Source organism: Tursiops truncatus, chromosome 8, assembly GCF_011762595.2.
Source record: "Tursiops truncatus isolate mTurTru1 chromosome 8, mTurTru1.mat.Y, whole genome shotgun sequence".
In the NCBI taxonomy this organism is placed as follows: domain Eukaryota; kingdom Metazoa; phylum Chordata; class Mammalia; order Artiodactyla; family Delphinidae; genus Tursiops; species Tursiops truncatus.
The window spans coordinates 48,162,605-48,184,458 of NC_047041.1; the positions used below are offsets into that span (position 1 = coordinate 48,162,605).

At 41.2% G+C, this 21,854-nt stretch overlaps 1 protein-coding gene across 7 annotated transcripts in view; it reads left to right on the plus strand.

Moving 5' to 3' along the window:
- Nucleotides 1–21,854, plus strand: part of DLG2 (discs large MAGUK scaffold protein 2) — a 2,041,254-nt gene that overhangs the window by 1,807,159 nt on the left and 212,241 nt on the right. Inside the window, exon 1 of one of the 7 annotated variants that reach the window (XM_019948683.3) lies at nucleotides 7,368–7,387. The exons of 5 other annotated variants lie outside the window; for them this stretch is intronic. Coding sequence is in view for 1 of the 2 variants with exons in the window: in XM_073808351.1 (XP_073664452.1) it covers nucleotides 7,718–7,847 (130 nt within the window). In the remaining variant the exon portion in view is untranslated. Of the gene's footprint in view, nucleotides 1–7,367; nucleotides 7,388–7,703; nucleotides 7,848–21,854 lie in introns of those variants that run through there. One more of the 7 variants, XM_073808351.1, reaches the window with a different exon arrangement.

A 21,854-nucleotide genomic window follows, 5' to 3' on the forward strand; every position in this document is an offset into this window, starting at 1 on the left:
TATTTTTCATGGAGTTTTAAAATGTATTCAGCAGATGTTTATTCAGTGCTTGCTATGTGCCGTGTATGGTAGTAAGCACTGGAGGACAAATCAAAGATGTTCTCCATCCTCGTGGAGCTTAGAATCTAATTATGGGGCAATTGTGAGGCAATGTAAGCAATGCTATGGGGGTCTTATAGGCTGCCCAGGGAGGAACCTTTAATGCACCTTCATAAGAGATTCAGAGATGCCTCCACGCAGAAAAAAATATCAAAGCCAGGATGTGAAATTCTGAGAAACTAGCCCTGAAGAGTGGAAAGGAGGAAGAACAGGAAGTAGAAAAGTAGGAAAGCAAGAAGGAGCTCTTGTCCTTGGAAGTGAAAGCAGTTCAATAGGTTGGAGTTTAGACCCGTGTCTGGTGGAGCGTGGATGGCTAAGGAGGGCCCAGATCATACAAGGATCTTTATGCCCAGCTGGAGTTTGATCTTTGGTCTGAAGGCAGTGGGGCCAGTTAAATGGTTTTAAGTAGGAAAGTGACAGGATCAATATTGCCATTAGGAAAAAATCTCTTATCTCTGCTGTGAAAAGAATGGATAGGAGGGAGGATAATCATTAAGGAGACAGAGGTGAGGATCCTTAGTCTAAGGGGTAGAAAGGTCACATGTAGGTCTCACTGGCTGCTCTCACTCCCTTCCTCTGTGTGGAATACTGTAAGGATTACACTCCTGGTCCTTCCCAGGCTTTTTGAATACAAAGACTCCCTTTCTGGTTTTTAGGATTTGTTGATAGAGATAATATTTACTGATACAATGACACATGAAATTAAACTTGATGTATATTTAATTAGTCACAGTGTAACCTATGTACATTTAACATTTAGTAGGACGTATACGTAGGAGACATTGTTGATTCAGTCTAGGGAATATTTGGTGCCTGGTAGATTTGAGGATTCTTTGCCAAAACATCTAGGATTCCCGAGAGAGAGTTTTTTTTGTTTTTTCTTTTTGTTTTTGTTTTTTTGCGGTACGTGGGCCTCTCACTGTTGTGGCCTCCTCCGCTGTGGAGCACAGGCTTCGGAGGCCATGGCTCACGGGCCCAGCCGCTCCGCGGCATGTGGGATCTTCCTGGACCGGGGCACGAACCCGCGTCCCCTGCATCGGCAGGCGGACTCTCAACCACTGTGCCACCAGGGAAGCCCGAGAGTTTTTGATTCTCAAACTTGGACCCGGAGGCAAGGAGGCTTTAGAACTGTAGTTATCAGTAGTCTGTTAACTAATCCTTTTCAAAGGGTTGATAGCTATTATTTGTTGAGCTTACTGTATCCAGTAGCTTTACAGGTACTAGCTCATTTTACAGATGAGGAAACAGATGTTAGAGAAGTCAGTAACATGGTTTGGCTTCAGTGCCTCCTAGGGGTTAAGTGGATTCAATGTTTGAATTTCAGTTCTACCACTTACCATCAATGTAATTTTGGGCAAATTACTCAATCTCTAGTAGTATCAGTTTCTTTTTCTGTGAAATGGGTATAATATCTACCACATGGAGTTAGAACATTATTATAGTAGATAGTGGGTATTAAAAACCTAAATAACTTTCAGTAAATCATCTTCCCATTGTACCATCTCCTCCTCTTATTCCTTCTTTATCTTTTCTCCCCATTTCCTTGGCATCTATTTACATTTTAGTCCCTTCTCTTCTTTCTCAGTTTTCCTTCTTAATCTTCACATTTTATTAAACTACTTTTTTTTTTTAGTGTATATACAGTTAACTTATGTGTTTCCTGTTCTTAATTTAAACAGCAACCATCTATGTTTTGTTAAATTGCTCAAGAACCAACTTGCTCTGTATATGTGACCCTTCATAGAAAAACATTCTCACTTGCACAGCATCGACCTAATAGTATATTTTCAGGTCCACTCTGACAACATTACTTACTCCACATTCTTTTGATATGCTAGAGATGAATCATCCACGCAGTGCCCTACTTAAAAGACATCTGTGTTCCTAGCCAATGCTCTCTTCATCCTCACACATTTTCAAGTGCTCTGGCAAATCCTCTGTGCCCCTGTCAGAAAACAGTGATGTCAGGTCTCTTGGGATATAGCCAACAGTTGATGAAGCAGGTGCAGAATTACAGAAGGTGCAATTGTCATGTGCAGTAGTGTAGAGTTTTCCAATGTGTTTCTTGGAATGTATCCATCTCATTTTTAAAGTATATTTACCATTGCATAGTAAAATCTACAAGAAAAGCCTAATGGATAAAACTGGAATAACTTATCTTCTGAAATTTCATTCCTTATGTTGAGTTACCAAATAGCCACACCCTTTGGCCTAGCTTTTAAGGCCCTCCATGGTCTGGTTTCTCTCATTTCATTCTTTCTTCCTCTTTCTCTTGTGGGGACATGACCCCTACATTTAAATATTTTCTACAGCCTTCTCCTTTCACATGCCAGTCTCCAAGTGCTCATGTGCTTGCTGTTTCTCTGCTCTGGAAATCCTTCTTTTCTGCAAACCTCACCCATTCTTCAAGTATCAGTTCAAGTCCTACTTTTTCTGACCATTCTGAGTGATCTTCTGAATTCATTGAGTGAGGTAGTGTGATTTACAGGGAAAGTTTGGGGATCTAGAGCCAGAGTGCCAGGTTCAAATCCTGCCCTAGAGATGTGGATCTTTTTACCTTCTTTGGACCATACCTCTATCAGTAAGAAGATAGGGGAGATAAAGGTTGTTAAAGGGATTAAAGTAGAAAAACCATGTGAAAGCATTGTGAAACTAGTATGATAATCTTGCCTAGTATATTCAATTATCGTTTCCTTTTTATGCAGTAATTTAGTTTGCAATTAAACATTTAGTAAACACTAAATTCTTAAAAGTAAGAATGTGCATGTTTTTAATATCAGAGCTTCTGAAATATTAATGTGCATATGAATCACCAGGGGATCATTTCAAAATGCAGATTCCTATTCTGTAGCTCTGGGAGGGGGCTTGAGTTTTCTGTTGCTAACAAGCTCCCAGGTGATTTGCTGCTGCTGCTTGCCCATGGAGCATACTTTCATTAGCAAGGCTCCCTGTAAACCCAAATACAAAGGCGGCAATGGAAACACCCCAAGCTCATAGTTTGCCCTCTCTGCCTGAAGTTGAGACATGGTATTTGTACAGTGACCTTCTTTTCATTGTCCAGTTGTGTTTTTCTGCCTTCACAACTGCAAAAGCTGGCTAGCTCGGTACTTAACTTGGTCACACACTGATATTAGTCAGCCTGGGGTGTTAAACACAATTACTTCAGAAGAAATAGAAAATTCATCAGGAAACTTTCAGGGCTCCCACAGGGTGAACTTGATCTATACTGAGGTGCCTGCTACATGATGACAGTGAAGTGACTCATTTGATGTCAGGTCACAGACAGACATCATCTCGTTACCTGGGAAGACCTCCTTCTGAAGCAAATGTTGCAACAGGGGTATCTAAATGAGAAGAAGGAACACTGGGAGGCTGGTTATCTGACTAACCCTCAGCAGTGCAGAGCCTCTACCAACCAGAGTGGTCACAGCATCTATATCCCTGTCCTTTAAACAGTTTATCAGTGACTTCATGTTGACCTTTGGCGAGTTGTCATCTTTATCTAGTTCTCCATGTGTGCATGAGACAAGAAGGAATGTGTATCTGATTTTGAATTGCATACTTCGATTGCACAGTTCAGTACAGGAGAGTTGGTGTGGGAAGTGACTGTTGAGGCCATGGTTTTACAGTCAGGCCAGCTCACACTCTAGCTGTGTGGGACCTTAGGCATGTTACCTAATCTAAACTTTGGATTTGTCAAAAAGAGCTGTTAGAATAAGTGAGATAGTCCACGTTAAATGTTTAACACAGCTCCTGGCATGCAGTTAGGGCTCTATACATATCAGTTATATTTATTATATTATCGATGGCAGTTATTGGCGTACTTATGTTATTATAACACTTTATTAATGTTATAATTAGTGTTATAATTATTAGTATAATATTACATTTTAGGGTTTTTTTTGTTTTGGTTTGTTTTTTTTTGTTTTTTTTTGCGGTACGCGGGCCTCTCACTGTTGTGACCTCTCCCGTTGCGGAGCACAGGCTCCGGACGCGCAGGCCCAGCGGTCATGGCCCACGGGCCCAGCCGCTGCGCGGCATGTGGGATCTTCCCGGACCGGGGCACGAACCCGTGTCCCCTGCATTGGCAGGCGGACTCTCAACCACTGCGCCACCAGGGAAGCCCTTAGGGGTTTTTTATTGTGGTGAAAACACATAACATTAATTTAGCACCTTAGCTATTTTTTAAATGTACAGTTCAGTAATGTTAAGTATACTTACATTGTTGTGCAACAGATTTCTAGAACTTTTTCATCTTGTAACATAGAAATTCATATACTCACTAAAAACAAATTCCCCCACCCTCCTCCTGCCAGCCCTTTACATTTTAGTTCCATTTCTGTAGCATATTGATATGAAACCACTCTGCATGCCCTTGGCTTCCTGTCACTACTGGGAAAACACACAGGATTTGAAGTCAGAAAATTTAGATACAAGACTAAGCCCTGAATTATACTAACTATATGAACATCCTTGTACCAGCTTCAGGCTTTGATTATATCATCCGTATCTGCAAATAGGCCCATATTATATGAACTGTATATTATTGTTAATTAGTCTCTGATTACCCCCTTCTTCCAATATTCCTCCTCTATGTTCCTAAAAATTGTTCATCTTAGCACTTTGCATGTCACAATGAAATGTGCTGTCCCCTTGAGTAGATGGAAAGCACCTTGTGGGCTGGGGTTAGGTGTTAATTCAAACCTGATTTCGCATGTGTTAAACAGAACAGTGTATTCACTTTGTATTCCTCTCTCATTTGCTTCCATGTGCTCCCAGGGGCCCCATTTTCATCATGTTACATTTCTCTTTGGTTAACACCCTTCTCTAAAACCCTTGGCAAAATGCCTACCCACAACAGTGACTGGTAACAGGGAGCAGATCAGTCCAGTGGGGTGTGGACAGCATCACGGTAAAGTTAGAAAGAGTTTGAAAAAAGAAAGCCTAGCCTGATTTCTAGGCTGTACCTCTCCTTTTAATGACTACCTAGTTATGCTTAGAATGTTCTTTCTCCTGCTGCTTCTGCCAAGCATCTAAAGAGGTCAAGAGCCATCTTGTTACCTTCCAAGTGATTTGGGGGGAAACTGCTTCCAGGTACAACAAGCTCTGCTCCTGAGGATCTGTATCGACAGTTAATTTAGAGAGTCAAGGTTCACCTTCTGAAGCAGAAGCCAAGACAGTTATGTAACCTGAAGTTCTCTGTTGAAAACAAAACCTGCAGATGCTCAGAAAGCTAAATTAAACTCTTGACTTGCAGCTTAGCCACCAAGCATCATGGGCAGTCCAAAGAATATTACCAGCACCAGGGTGGTATTTGTAATGATGCCGAATGAAACACTATATTCATCTTCCAGCCAACATGACTTAAAAGTCTGCCCAGATTAGCTAGCCAGAAAGCACGGTGAGGTTGAGCTGAACTTTACACTGTGGTTTGTTGCCTAATGAGCTGTCTTGTTAAAAAAATTTTTTTTTGTAAAATTTGGTCATACGCACTTCTGATTTGAGAAAAAGGTTTCCTCCTCTCAGGAAGACTCTTTCTTGATGAAGGATTGCATACCCTAGATTGAGAGGGGAGCCTAAGAGAATGAATATTATTGGCAGCTACCACAGGTGTCATGCTCATCTCTTACCTTTAAAAGAGGATGGGAACTGGCAGTGATTGAATACGTGCCACACGCCAGGAACTCTGCATATGTCCTTCCAATAAATTATCAGGTGAAGTCAGGGAAATGGGCAACAGCCCCCTCATATTAGAAATTGCAAAAAACAGACCCAGAGATAGGAAATAATTTGTCCAAGGTCACTCAAGTAATATGTGGAAAAGCCAGGATGCGAACTGGGTCTTTCTGTCATGACCTGGAGAGAGTGTCTACTATCACCATACCACCTTGGGCATTGACCTTCGATCATCTAATTTCTCCCACAGAATCTGAGGTCCAAATCCCATCAAATAACGTCTCTAAAATAGATCCTAAAGTCTTCAGAATCTAAACTCAAATTATAATTAATTAAGCAGTACTTTAAAAAATATATATAGTTCTGTAATAAAAACACGACAGGAAATATTGCAAAGTAAGCAATTTTTGACCATAAAATACAAGTGATATTTAATTTGGAGGGATATACAAGGCCAAATATTAAAAGAAATTTGTGATCATATTGTCTTGAGAATAAGTCCCCAGTTTTTGGCCTTGTTTTATGGCTTCATACCTTCTGTAGGTTATATAGCTGTTCCTCCTCTATGTTTATAGTCAGAACTTGGAACACTTGACATTTTCTCCCTGTTGGATGTTAGTTAGTTAGCAACCTTTAATGCTTTTACTCATTTTCAGTGTGTGGGCTGATGATTATCGCCAAAAGCATATGTGGCTCACTCTTTTATTTAATATTCAACAAATATTTCTTGAACACCACCTATGTGCCAGATATTGTCCATCTACTAGGTTCTTTGTGTTCTAGAACTTTTCCCATATATGCCATCATGGATATTCCAAAGGTCCTTGAATCTAATAGTTTAGGAACTCCAAATGTAGTGTAAACACTAACAGTATAGAATTTATAGTAATGATGATAATAGTTAATGTTTATTGCATGTTGGCCATTTGCCAGGCTCTACTGATGAATGTTTTTGTATGCATCTCATGTAATCATCACAATAACCCCGTGATGAGAATGCAGTTTAGTATCATGCCTTTTTACAGATGAGAGCACTGTCCTAGAGAGATTATTACATAGTTTGTTCAAGATCGTAAGCTATTAAGTATCAAAGGTGGGGCTCTAATCCAGGCCCATCTGACAGAAAGTCCACATATTCTTAACCACAATGTGTTCTGCCTTTCAGTTAATTCCTTTCTGTTAGAGTCAACAAACATGCGCTGGGTGCCGGGAAATAAAGATGAATAAGACAATGGTTTCTGCTCTCAAGAAGCACCAGTCCACTGTGGGGAACAGACACTCAACTAGGCTCAACAAGCATTGGCCCTTGTTATATTTCATGCACTGCTGGGTACTGGAGATAAGCACAAGTCAGGCACAATCTCTGCCCTCAAGGAACTCGCAGTGGTCAGAGACAGATATAGAAACAGGAACTGTGAAGGGCAACTGATTCCTACTTCCGCTTTCCAGTCTTGGAGCCGTTTGGATGCTCACAGGCACGGAGAGGCAGTATTATACTGGGGCTCTGCAGCAGGTGCTTCGGCCTCATCTTCAGTCCACCATTTATTGGATGACCTCAGGCAGACTGCTTAGCTTCTTCTCGAAACCTGTTTCCTCCGTGTTTAAAAAAGAGGTGAGGTTCTTCTGTTTTAAATCGCTGGTGGTTAGGGGTGCTCAGAACGGAAGGCCTGTGGTGAGAGTTAGCTCTTTAGAGAAGGTGTGAACCCGTCCCAAGATTGGCAGCTGGGGAACTTGAACGGAGAGTTGGGCTGTCTGAACCCTGATTTGATAGGTACCTCGCCAGCTCCACTACGCGCACCTGAGCATTTTCGATGATCGCGGTCTCTCCTCGCGCTCCCCGCGCGCAGCTTCTCGCGGGATTCCGCGCTCTTCCGGCTCCGGCGCGGACTTCCTCCGGGGGTTCGGTGCGCGGGTTTCCAGACTCGAGTGGAAGGTGACGGAGATGGGTGCTTCTGATTCGTCGCCGCGGGCAAGTCCGTTCGCTTCAGCCCACGCCTCCCATGGCTCGTTTGTTGAGAAAAGTTGGTGGGTTTTAGTCGGTAGAAAAGTCTTCAAGTTTCTGCGCTGTCAAGGTAATTTTACTAGCATTTACTTCCACTCCTCTTCCCCGCCCGCCCCCCCCCCCCCCCCCCCCCCCCCCCCAGTCTCCGCTACAAGTTTTCGACCTGGTGACCCACAGCTCTGGATCCGGGATTCAGATTGTTCGGTGCTCTTTCTGTTATTCATGAAAAATTAGCTGATGGTGCCGTTTTGTGGGTGTGCTTCTTGCTTCCCTTCCCCAAGTCACGGTAGGAGAGCAGCTTCACAGTTTCATAGCAAGACTGTAAATGAATTGTGTGTTCAAGAAAGATGGCCGGTTAAGAAGTCATTTGGTGGAAAGGGAAATGCCAGGTTTCCCTTTCCGGTTAATGATAAACTGCTGGCCAAGGCCTTAACCTTTCCAGGCCTGTCTCTCTCAAATCAGGTTCGTAACTTGGCTCCAGATTAGGTTTGTAAATGACCAAGGCATGCCAGTGGTAGAGGAAATGTATAAATAAAGAACCCTTTTGGGTATTGATATTTGTTTTTCCCATCGTTTATTTCTTGCCTTCACGAATTCAACAGGAACTTCGTTTTGTGGTCCCTAGCCAATAAGAAGTTTAACACATAAAAGTGAGGAGAAATTTCAAGTGGCAGCCCTCAGAGATCTGTTAGATTTCTGAGTAAAGAATGGTATCCTTTAGGTTTCTGGTCAGCTAATGTGGCCTTTCTATTGAAAAATGTTAAATTCACTATGCTAGATGTTTTGAAGATATTTTGGAATTAATATATAGTAGTAACTACCTATATATCTACATAGGTAGAATATTACCTGTGTGCCTATATAGGTACTGAAGCATAATATTTCCTGAACACCTAGGTGTGCAAGGTTCTCTGCAGCCCCTACTAATATCAGATATGGTGCTAAAATTACTTGAATGTAGAATCCTCTGGGTAAATGTGTTTGTGCCCTATATATCATAAATGAAAGAGTGCACAGGTACCTCTGATTCTGGATAAGAAGGGAAGGCTTGTTTTCTCCCAAGATAGTGGGCCATTATGGCATAAATTTCCAGCACCTGCTACTGTTTCTTGCCCATAATCAATTCAGTTCAGTAAATAATTGTTTTATTAAAAGCTGAACCAGATGTTCCTCTGAAAAAAATAATAAGTGAGCCATAGAAGACAGAAAGGAAAGGAGTGTAGTAAAACGTGAGAGAATGAACCAGATTCAGAAGCTGAAAAAGATGTATATAAACATCTTGGAGAGCTAGGCACATGGGTCCAGGAACAAAATTAAGTGCGGCGGAATAGTCAGGGTGGACTGGAGACACTTCCCAAAGAAACCAGTAAGAACTGATCCCCAACCTGAATTATTTATGTACCTGTAATTGTCTGAGTTATCACTGACTGCACATGGCAGGAGTACTAATGCATCTTCATTGCCGCGGTGTTTGGGACTCCTCTGATGGGCAGCTTTGGCTGAAGGATTACCATCAGCCTAACTTGAACTTTTCAAACTGTGCTGCAGGCTGAAATGCTGTCTACTTAGTCTTCTCCCTCTCCTTCATAGGCGTCGGGTCCTGTGTCACCGTTTTCAGACTAACTATCCCACCTTCCCTTGCTCCGTTTTATCTTTCACAGATATTTCCCCTAGTAAATCTCTTGCATGTTGTTATGGGCTGAATTGTGTCCTCCCCAAAATTTGTATGTTGAAGCCCTAAAGTCCCAGTACCTCAGAATGTGACTGTATTTGGAGATGAGTCCTTTAAAGATGTGGCTGAGGTAAAATGAAGCTGTGTGAACCCTAATCCAGTCTGACTCGTGTGCTAATAAGAAGATGAAATTCTGACACACAAAGAGACCCCAGGGGTGTGTGTGCAGAGGAAGGTCCTTGTGAGGACACTGTGAGCAGGTGGCCATCTGCAAGGCAAAGACAGAGGCCACAGAAAAAGCCAAACCTGTTGACACCTTGATCTTGGACCTCTAGTCCCCAGAACTGTGAGAAATAAATTTCTATTGTTTAAGCCAAAAAAAAAAAAGAGATGAAAGTAGAATTTACTTTTTGGAGGAGTTTATTTGGAGGATTAAGTGATAACATATAGGCAAAATGTCTATATGTTAAGTGTATGTTAGTCACTATTATTATTATCATGCCCTCGTATGGCTTATAGGAACATTACAGGTGGTGCCTTCTGTATGCTCAGCCTCATGTCTGTTTGGCTGCAGCCACCACCTTCACACACGTGTAACCTGACACCACCTTGCCTCAGCTGCCACACCTATCTCTGCTTTCTGCCCAGGAGTTCACTCACCACTCTAGCATGCACAAAACTGGAAGTGCAAGGGAGTTGACACCCCATGTGGCAACTCTTGGCAGTTGGAGGTCTGGGGGTGGGAGGAACTGGTGGATAGAGGCTCCCCTCCTCACCCCTTGGAGAGAGAGTTCTGCATGGCATGATGGATGCTCCTCAAAAGGTCCCAGAGGATTGAATCCCAGTTACCCACAACAGTGAATAGCCTGATGCCACATCCTGGTATTGCCTTTCCCTCCTTCTCTCTTCACTCTCCCTGATTCCTCCTCTTCCCTGAGATCACTGCTCAAAATGAACTATTACATGCCAACCTTTGAATCAGGCTCTGCTTTCTAAGGGATTATAGAAATGGGCAGAGGGAGGGAGGGAGAATGGGTAGTGGGCATGAGAGGTTTCCAGACTAAAAAATGGGTCATCTAGATCATTGCCACCTCACACAATTGGATCCCCTGTATGACATGACATGTTTGCCAACTGGTCATCTGGCCATTGCTTTAATATGTCCTGTGAAAGGAATGCATGGTCTCTAATCTCATTTGTAGACATCCTTATATCCCTGGCACCTAGAACAATACCTAACATGGAATAAGAGCTTAATAAAAATTACTGAAGGAATTTTTAAGGGAAGAAAATTTTGTTGGTTTGTATAATGACTGCAAATCTACTTTCCTTTGCCTTTAAAGCATTAGATCTAGTTTTCCATATAAAATAAGCTTTTATATGCTTTTGAGTCTGTTTTTGTTACTGTTTTTTTTTTCGCAAAGAGAATTAATTACCAGGGGATTTGTAGGTCTTTTAATGACGCACTTTTTTTTGTTTTTTGCGGTACGCGGGCCTCTCACTGCTGCGGCTTCTCCCGTTGCGGAGCACAGGCTCCGGACGTGCAGGCTGCGGACGTGCAGGCTCCGGACGTGCAGGCTCAGCGGCCATGGCTCACGGGCCCAGCCGCTCCGCGGCACGTGGGATCCTCCCGGACCGGGTCACGAACCCGTGTCCCCTGCATGGGCAGGCGGACTCTCAACCACTGCGCCACCAGGGAAGCCCTAATGACGCACTTTAAAAAATAACAATGGAGTTAAGTAGAGACTGAATGTTTCTACCTTATTTAATTGATGTAGGCATTTTTTTTCTTAGATTTACATAGTTTTTTTTTATATGTTAGCAGTATGGAAAGTAAAATAGATTTGGAGTCAGGGTCAGAAGTTTATTCTATATAACTTAATATTTTAGTGACTTTAAGGTTAGGTTAATTTTTTTTTCCTGCTAAGTTATAACTTTTTTTAAAAAGTAACTTTTCTGATTATAATGGCATTACATGTTCATGGTTAAAAATTTGGAAGAGACAGAAAGAAGCATGTTGAAAAAAGAAAGAAAGGACAAAAGAAATTATAATTTTTACTCCTCAGAGACACCACTGTTTGACATTTTGGCTCATTTTATTTCAGTCCTGTTTCTGTCCATGAAATGTGTAGGGTGGGTTGTATTATATGTAAACCTTCCTATCCTGGTTCATTTTAGTTACATTATAGATAAGTACTTAACAATGTTATTTGACATGTGTTACAAACATTTTTAATGTCAGCAAAATTTTTCATGTTTTCAGATGCATTCTTTTCCACACCTCCACCTCCCACCAAAGTTTTACTTAGAAGATTAAATATGTTAAAAGAATTTTAATTGGGCTTTTCTAATTATAACAATAAATAAGAAAAAACAGAAAATAATACCTATTGACTTTGTTGTGGTCTTTACAATTTTTTTCTATATTCTATGAAATTGGATTCATACGTATATAGTAAGATGATAACCTCTTTTCTTTTTTTTTAATAAATTCATTGTAGGCTGTGTTGGGTCTTCCTTGCTGCACGAGGGCTTTCTCTAGTTGTGGTGGGCGAGCGGGGGCTACTCTTGGTTGTGGTGCACGTGCTTCTTATTGCGGTGGTATCTCTTGTTGCAGAGCACTGGCTGTAGGCACGCTGGCTCGTGGGCTTTAGCACAGGCTCAGTAGTTGTGGCGCACGGGCTTAGTTGCCCTGCGGCATGTGGGATGTTCCCGGCCGAGGGCTCAAACCCTTGTTCCCTGCCTTGGCAGGCGGATTCCTAACCACTGTGCCACTAGGGTAGTCCCCCTCTTTTTTCTTTTAACAGTGTTTTGTGATCATTTCTTCATGTCCTTACTTTTTAATTTTTTTGGTAAAAGTGAATTTTAAAGAAATCTAGGATTCCATTGTGTGGAATTGACACTATTGGTTTAGCCAATTTGCCATTATTAAACTTTCCGGTTGTTTCTGATTTTTTTTTTCACTATAATATTGTCAGGATGAGTATTAGATGTTATGGGTCATTTATGTGGGATGATAACATTTGTCACTCCTCTAAAAATCAAGTCTTTTCAAGATAGTTGGCATGGAAATGATAGATTATTTGGAATCTAATTTTTTTCTGAGATTTTCATGTGTATTATTTCATTAAATATTGCAGTTCAAGTACCTAGGTTAAAAAAGTACCATTTTGTTTTTTGGTTACTATTTGTTTTCATCAGTGGGTTTACAGGATCCAGATTATGGGATTTCTATGATGTGTTGTTTTTGTTTTTTGTTTTTAGGAAGCTCCCTGTTAGCTAAGTCACTTTTTAAAGTCTTTTTTGAATTTGTTACAGTATTGCTTCTGTTTTACGTTTTGATTTTGTGGCCACGAGGCATGTGGGATCTTAGCTCCCAGACCAGGGATTGAACCCACACCCCTGCATCGGAAGGCAAAGTCTTAACCGCTGGACTGCCAGGGAAGTCACTGTGATGTGTTGTTAGGGGAGATTCCCTTTATAGTCCATCATAAGTGACCTTCATTAAAAACACATTTATAGGCTACAGAGGTAATAAGTTTTACCAGTTAAAGATACTGGATTAAAGGTTAGAGCATGTGATTTTCCTAGGGCTTGATGAGAGTTCAGTCATGTCTGTGAAACGCTTGAACAGCACAAATGTACTATAGAAGATAATGTATTTTCCCCACTGGGGTCTGGATTGGTGCATCATTATGTTATCATTTATAGTGCATTTGGGAAGAACTGCAATTTCTTACCAACAGTGCATTTGCTCTCTTTCCATCACATACTCTCCTAAGTACATTTGTATGGACTACAGAAAAATTGCTTGTATTTAACAAGCCTCATCTGTTAACTCTTCCTACTGCTTCAGCTCTGGAGACCTGAAGTAACTTGAAAACTTCTGAAAGAAAATACTTTGGTTAACCTTTATTGGTTCGTGAAGCTTCATTGTACGGAGAGAGAGAGAGAGATCAGAGTGTGTCCAACCTGTGTTCAACACACAGGAAGTAGAGCTTTCACTGGGTCCTGCCCAGCCAGAGCATGGTACAGTTTAGAGGTGCAAGTTGACCTGGCTTTCTCCACCTCCACCCACATCTTCTGCCTTAACAGACTCAGATTTCTGTCTTGCAAGGCTGCTGTCCAAATCACCTACTTTACTTTTATAGGCAGTAATGATAGCCACCAGCTGCAGAGAGCTGTGTCAGGCTTGGTAGTAGATACTTGGCATTAATTATTCCACTTCATGAGATGGGTTGAATTCTACCTCTTTATAGATAAAGAAATTGAGATTCCCAAAGGTTAAAAAAATTCCCAACTTTACATCATTGTTAAGTAGCGGAAGATATTTGAAATTTTCTGTGTCTCCATCCCTTCCATTTCACAACATCCCCTTTCAAAAAAAATATATTTTTAGCCAATACTGACACTTAAATTCTTTTACACTGAAGTAAACTACCTATTTAAGAGAAGATTTGTAAGCAAAATAAAAGTGGGGGGAGGGGCGATTTGCTGACAAGTTCTTATCTCAAGCCAACACTGAGTTTGCAAAGAAGGATAAGTTCCTGGCAAGATCAGGCAAGCTGCTCTTTCAGCAGATAAATTCTAAGGTTGGCAAAGGTAGTACAAAATTATCTTCTCACCATAATAATATGGAGCACTCCTGAGATACTCCCCTGACAGGACAGTGCTGACTACCTCTCGACTTCTAATTAAAGAAGAGTTGTCAAACACACCAAATTACAGAAACTTTTTTATATACTCAGCCCTGTGTGATGGTGATGAACCTTCTGGCCCTCTCTGACCTTACCTCAGCCTGGCTTATTCATTCCCTGGGACCTGTTCACACTTTTCTTCTTGCCCCTCCCTACCAGTGTCTGTGCCTTTCTGTTGCCTTTGTCCCAAAGGGCTTGTATGTATACATGCTTGCAGCCCTATATCAAGCATCAACTCCTCCTTGAAGCCCCTTCCTCATCCTTGTAGTGCTTACTCTTTATGCCTCAGTTGCCTAGTGCTGACTTCTATCATAAAATTCCCTAGGCCTTAGTGCCTTCTTTTGTTCCTCTCCCCATGCTGCGCTGAGAACTTCCTGTGTTCAGGGACTTTGTCTTATTCTTCCTGGATTTCCTTTGCCTAACCCAAAGCTTGACCTGAAATGGTCCCTCATCAATAATAGTTTAGTGGATGGATGAATGAATGAAAAGATAATGATAAGGGCTAACATTTACTGATCATCTGCTGTCTAGTAAATGCCAGGCACTGTGCTAAGCGTCTTAAATACTTTATCTCTTTTGATCCCCAGAACATCCCTGTAAGGTAGAAGTTGTATTTATCTCTATATTACTGATGGGAAAATTGAACTTCAGCAAGGTTAAGTAACTTGCCTGAAGTTATTCAACTAATGATTGATAGAATTAGGATTTGTGCTCAAATCTGTCTACTTTCTGAGCTGGAATTCTTAACTACCATAGCTAACAATATGGCAGCTTCACAAGGGGTGCCTCATCACCATCTCCTGGACCCCTGCCTTCTTGCTCCTTTTATAGAACCTACTTAAAGGAAGCATCTAACAAAATCAAGACATCCTGTTGTGTGCTATTTCAACAAGTGCTTAAAATGGTACTTTTTTATGTTCCAAATACTATGTGTTTTAATCCTAAAGGAAGTAAGATTTAGAGTCTTTATTTTGTCAGCCACTTAGCATAACCCTAGGTAAAACAGGCAACACTAGAACAATTGTTTAGGTTACGATACCTGAGTACTTGTGATTCATGATAATTTCTTATGTTTTGTATCTGATGATTAAATCTTTTTTCAGTGCAGATGGGAATAAAAGAAATGTAGATTATTAATTTTGTGACTGTATAAAGGACCTATTCAGAGTCAGTTTTTTACTTTTATTCTCATTCCATTGTGGCATTTCCAATTAATCCACTGAGATTTATGCCTTAAGGACATAGAAACCTTTTTTAGCAGCACAGTGGAAGAAAGTGACATTTCACTGACATCTGTGCATCTTTTCTCATGTTTTGTTCTGAGGCATGCCTGTTTTTAAATAATTTCTAACCCTTGGAGTCATGCACAGATCTGGTCTATGTTGGAATTGTAGTTCTGTCTTTCCATACTTCAGTCTACTGTGTTATAGTTCCTGGGTAAGAGCTCCATCTTTATTTCTGGGTGAGCCTTTTCCCCTGAACCCCAGGGAACAGGGCTGGATGACCAGGGAGGAAGCCAGGTCATTGGAGCCTTTCTGCTCCTTAAGCCCCAGTGAGAGCCCCAGTAACCAGGCTCCTGCAACTTGTCTCCAACTCTTTTGACCTTTGAGCTGAAAGTAGAGGCCAAGGAAGAGCTCCCTCCTCCTTTCTCAAAAAGAGATGATAATCCCCACTAACGTGTATTTAATGCTTCCTAAGTGTTAGGCGTCACGCTGAGCTCTTTAAATACATGAGTTCATCTACTTTTTAAAACAGTGTTATGATATATATACTAATTGCTATCTTCAATTTATTATTTAAAATAATTTAAATTTTTGATTTTTCTAAAGTACTTGTTGAAAAGTTTTTTCCTCCCCTTTTATCATCCACATACTTAACCACTATTTTTAGTTTTTTGTGTATTTTTTTGAGCTTCCTTTACAAATACAGCAAATTATATATACACACACACTTTTTTTTTAAAAGAATCTCAGGATTTTCCCTCCTGTGTGTTTTTTTTTAATTTTAATTAATTAATTTTATTTTTATTTATTTTTGGCTGTGTTGGGTCTTCATTGCTGTGCACGGGCTTTCTCTAGTTGCGGCGAGCGGGGGGTACTCTTCATTGCAGTGCACGTGCTTCATTGTGGTGGCTTCTTTTGTTGTGGAGCGCAGGCTCTAGGCATGTGGCTTCAGTAATTGTGGCACGCAGGCTCAGTAGTTGCAGGCTCAGTAGTTGTTGCTCACAGGCTCTAGAGCGCAGGCTCAGTAGTTGTGGCGCACGGGCTTAGTTGCTCCGCGGCATGTGGGATCTTCCCGGACCAGGGCTCGAACCAGTGTCCCCTGCATTGGCAGGCAGATTCTTAACCACTGTGCCACCAGGGAAGCCCACATATTTTTTTTTCTTTTACCTCCTTTCTTTCACACCAAAGGAAGCATCCTATACACTCTCTTCTGCACTATTTTTTTTTTTTTTTTTTTTTTTTTACTTATTGATGTGTCTTGGAGAGCTTTTTATGTCAGTACATAGAAAGCTTCTCTATTTTTTACAAGTACATAATAACCCAATGTAAATTGTACCATAATTTTATTATACCAATTTTCAAGATGAAACCAGAGCCCAGAAGGTTAAATAACTTTCTTAAAGTGAAGAGAAAGATAGAATTCCCCTATGCCACCTGCCTCTGACCGCAAGGGTCACAGAAATCTGAAGATCATTTGACAAAGAAATAAAGGCCACAGTGCTTCCCCAGTTCATCAGCCCCCTACTTCTGCTCCCTTTCATACTTCCTCCCTAATGCCCTGCTCTGAGTCTTGTGAGTACTGTTTAGAGTGGAGCAAGTTGATGTGCTTTGTTTTTTTCTCTTCAGCCTTTTCATCCTGTTTGACATATTTGGGGTCGTATCCCTCTGCTCATGTCTGCCTTTATTGGGACCCCTTTAGATGTCTGCTCTAGACATCTTTGGGAGTAGTTATTTGTGATAAGCCTTGGAAACTTGAGGTTTGACTGCAGATCCCAAAGTGTCTGATGTTTGTGTACATTCAGAACTATTTTCCCTGCCCAACTTGACCTCTGTCTGCAACCCACTACCTACCTGTCAAAGACCTGGCTATCCTCTAAAGCAGTGAGAGCTACTGATATTTTTGGTCATCATTTAGCAGCCTCTGCCTGTCAACTGAACTGTTCCCATCTGGCTGGTTCTGAACTCTTGGCTGCAGACCCTGACTTTACAATCACACTTCTGGAAGGCAACATGGGTGAGGGTGAGATAATTTAGTAAAGGCTGCCAGAACTTGGCGCATAGCAAAAACTCAGTAAAGATGATCAGATGATGATGATGATGGTGGCGGTGATGATGGTGGTTTGGTGATGATGATCTCATGTAATTCTTTAAAAGGCGTGCAAACTATGATTATCTTTATTTTATAGATGTGGTAACTTAGAAAGGTTTTTGTTTTGCTAGAGCTCACATAGTCATTGAGTGACAGAGGTGAGATTCAAATCAAGGTCCTTCTAGGCTGTTCTTTGTATTATATCATTAAATAGCATTCAGAGGAGACCCGTGTTACCAAATGGCACATTTAAGTACATAGTTAATAAGACACTGTGCATACATCCAGGTTCATGCATGAAGTAGTGTTACTATGATAAAGGGTTTGTGATTGGCACAAGATTCTGCTGTGTTCTTCAGTACATTACAATTACATTAAAATGAAATGCCTACTCTCATTTCTGCAAATTCATCACCCATATATTTTATTTCAGTCTCAGAAATGTTTGAAACACATTTTTTAGCCAATTTTGGAAAGAAAATTTCCCTTTCAGTAATTCTAATACTAATAGTTAACTATAATATAAAATTATAATACTAATAAAAGTTACCATTCTTGTTATATACCAGCCACTGTACTAAGCTGTTTACATCTGTTATCTCATGTACTCTCCATAACAGCCCTATGTGATAGGCATTATTGTTTTCATTTACAGATGGGGATTGAGGCTTAAGTGAAGTTAAGTGACTTGTCCAAGGTCTTTATTTATTTTTTTTTTATTATTTGCTTGTGCCGGGTCTTAGTTGTAGCAGGTGGGTTCCTTAGTTGCGGCTTGCCAGCTTCTTAGTTGTGGCCAGCAGGCTCCTTAGTTGTGGCCAGCAGGCTCCTTAGTTTTGGTATGTGAACTCTTAGTTGCAGCATGCATGTGGGGTCTAGTTCCCTCACCAGGGATCGAATCCGGGCCCCCTGCATTGGGAGTGCAGAGTCTTAACCACTGCGCCACCAGGGAAGTCCCTTGTCCAAGGTCTTAACAGCTTAGTAAGTGGCAGAAGCCAGATGTCAACCCAAGCGAGAAGTGACCAAAAGCTCTTAGGTGAAATCACTGTGCTTCACCATAGCTTTCTCTCCCCAATGGTAAGCAACAGGGTGGCCACCTCTGCACCTATAGGAGAGTGCAGAGTCCATGAGCCAAGCCTATTGTGAGTCCTTTAGAATCATTTCTTACTGGTCAGAGATTTTAAATTACATGTCGTAATTTTCTCCAGATGGATCTCAGTGTTCTGCGTCTCTCTGTTTAGGAAAAAATATCACAGTGTGGTGCATGTTCTTTTTTAATCCCACCTGCACTGTTAGCACCTTTACTTTTTTTCAAAGCTTTTTACATATGTTATCTCATTTGTCAAGTCACCAACTATTCTTAGCCAGGCTACTGGTGGAATTCTCCTTCCATACCCCTAATACACACCATTTCTTTCTAAACAAGACCATTCCCAAGTATGGTCTTTCCAGATTAGATATTTAGAAACCACTTATTTTATTTAAGGGCTTAGGAGTTAATTTCTCTCTTAATTTTTTGAGAGCTTCAGAAACTGAACTCATCCTGGCTGAAAGCACCAAGTGTGGTCAAAGGCTCTTAAAACAAATTAGATGCCATCTGCTTCCCAACACTTTGAGAATGTAGACCTGTTTGAATTAGTATTACAACAAGCCAGTTGCATGTGGTTTGATTAATTACTCGTGAGTTCTTACATAAAAGTAATTTTTCCTAAGTGAATTCTTTAGATAATTAAATGTCAAGTATGTGTTATTTTAGAGTCAACTTCATTTTCTTTCTTTAAGTAGCAAATTTGATATTGTTCACTTTAGTTGAACCTTTACTGAGCACCTACTGTATGCTAGGTGCTATTCAAGGCATTTTGGATTGCTTGAAAGAGTAGAATCCAACCTTCTGCTTCCTCCTCCTACAATACAAAATGTTACGTACACTGATCTGTAATTTCTTTGAGGGCAAAGAGCGTGTCTTATTGCTCTCAGATGGAACACCTCACATAGGACCTCACCTGTGGAAAGATCTTCTTTATTTAAAGCGAATGACTTCTTGTTTCATCTGCTTTCATGAAGGGAGCTATTAGCAGTCTTGGATCATAGAAAGGGGCATTCGTACTTCTGTTTTCTGTGACAAAGATCAAAGATGGACTTAGTACAGATTCTCTTCTCTGGGCTCCCAGAGTGCTTTGCAACTGTCTAATAGCAATAGCACTTCTTCCACTTGTGACTGTGAGTTCCATGTCAGGTACTGTGTCTTATTCCTCTATATATAGGCATAATCCTCTGCACATAGGCATTCAGTCAGTATTTGTTGAATTGAGTTAATCACAGGCTGCTTCATTTCCCTCCCAAAGAGCAGAGACCATGTCTTCATCATTTCCATTTACATCTTATCTATAGCACATTTTGCACGTAATTCGCGATCAGCAAGTGCTTACGGATTTCAAGTCTCATCTTTCCCTTGTTTGAGTTCATTGTGCTACCACTTTTCTTTTTCATAGCAAGACCCCAAATTTGAATCAAGGAATGAGTGTCTTCCCTGACTGACTTTACCCAATGAATAAATGATAACCAAACACACGAATAAGGTGCCTTCTCCTACAGCCACAAAAATGTCTCCCTCTCACCTGACAGGTTGGTAAACAGGATCCTGAAAAGGAAGGACTTGTGTAAGGTCCCTAGAGAGATTGTAGTGACACTGCAACTAGAATCCAGATTTCATTATTTCCAGCCCAGATTTCTGCCTTCTTGGCATCTGCCCTCTTTCCCTTTCTTTACATCCCCACTGCTGCTGCCTGAGATCAGGCCCTATCCCTCCCACCTGGACTGCTGCTCTAGGCTCCTGACTGTTCTCTCCACTGCCATCCTCTACATCTCCAGCTTGTCTTTCACGTGGTTGCCACGGTGATCTTCTAAAGTGCAAATCGGATCATGCTTACTCTGTTGTTTAAGTCTAGAGTCTACACTCCTTCACATGACCCACAGGGCAGCAAAGGCTCTGCCCCAACCCCCAGGCCTGCCTCTCATTTCTCTCCCTCAAAGCCCATTTCCCAGCCAGGTTCAAGTGTCTCCAGTGACCCCTAATCTTTAATTGTTTCATGACACTGTGCACGGCTGCCCTTATTTTTCCTGCTTTCTCTACCACTGTTTCACCTTGTCTCCTTCGTAGACAACAGCTTCTAGGGTCTTCTTGGTGGACAGATGGGTCTCTCTTTTACCGAATCATAATCCCTGTCCTCTGCACCTCCCCACACATACTTCTTCCCTCATTAGAGCTGATGACTAAACACTTCATACACTTTTTTCTACCTTAATACCTGTAACACTTCTTTCGCTTACTTTTTGAACACTTCTGTCTCTGAGGAGGCCATGAACTTTTTAAGGACAGAGACTGGATCCTATTCATATTTGTGTTCCAGAACCTGGCAGTAGGTTAGGCATATATTAGACACCCTGTTACACAGCTGCTGACTCTCTGAAATAAATATAACTTCCATAACCCTTCACAGTGAATTAACTCAACGTATGGTTTCCTTTAAATTAAGCCTCACATGGGATGATAGTTGGATTATGTAAGACTTGAAGGAGAGTGTATTTAAAGAAAAGCAGCACTTGAAAATGTCTTGCTTTTATAGGCGGTGAATGAATATTTCACAGCAACCGTGGGATACTGTGTCAGCATGTTGGTAACGCAGAGTGGCCAGAGGCTCACTGGATGTTTTTGTGGAGCCCTCTGTAACTGCCTCCCCACTGCTGCGTGCTCTCTAGCCCCTGATTCACTGAAAGAAGGCAGTGTGGTTACCTGTTGAGTGGAGAGGACTTGGGGCACATTCAGATCTTTCATCAAGGAGTAGATTTTCAGCTACTTTTCCAGTTCAGTTGTTAAACTCATTCCTGCCTGACCTACCAATTGCTGAATTGTTCATTTGTTTATTTATTTATGATGCGTGTCCCCTGGGCTTCAGAACTAGCTTCAAAATGCTACTGCTCCATCTGGTTTAAATAGAGCATGCTAAGAAGAAATGAGAGAAACAATGGGACCTTGCAGTTGAAGGGAAAAAGAAACCTCCTGGCAAACAGGAAGCAGAGAGGAATTCAGATTCTTTTCTCTTTCTTTATGAGTTTGTCCTGGGGGAGGGAAGCGATTTTTAGCAAGAAGACATGCTTTATAACTGGAAGTTCACATTTCTACCTGCAGTGATCTGATATTCAACATCTGTGAGGTCTGAGTTCATGGAAAACTTTTTGAATCATGTTTAGGCAGGCTAGTCTCTGGGGCCCAGGACAATGGCCTTTGTTCTTCCTTTTCCCATCTGTTTCATTATTCTCTTAGGCACTTCATACGCCTGAATGCAAGCAGCCTTATGAACATTTTGCCTATGCAATAAGCAGGGGTCGGCCTCTTGGC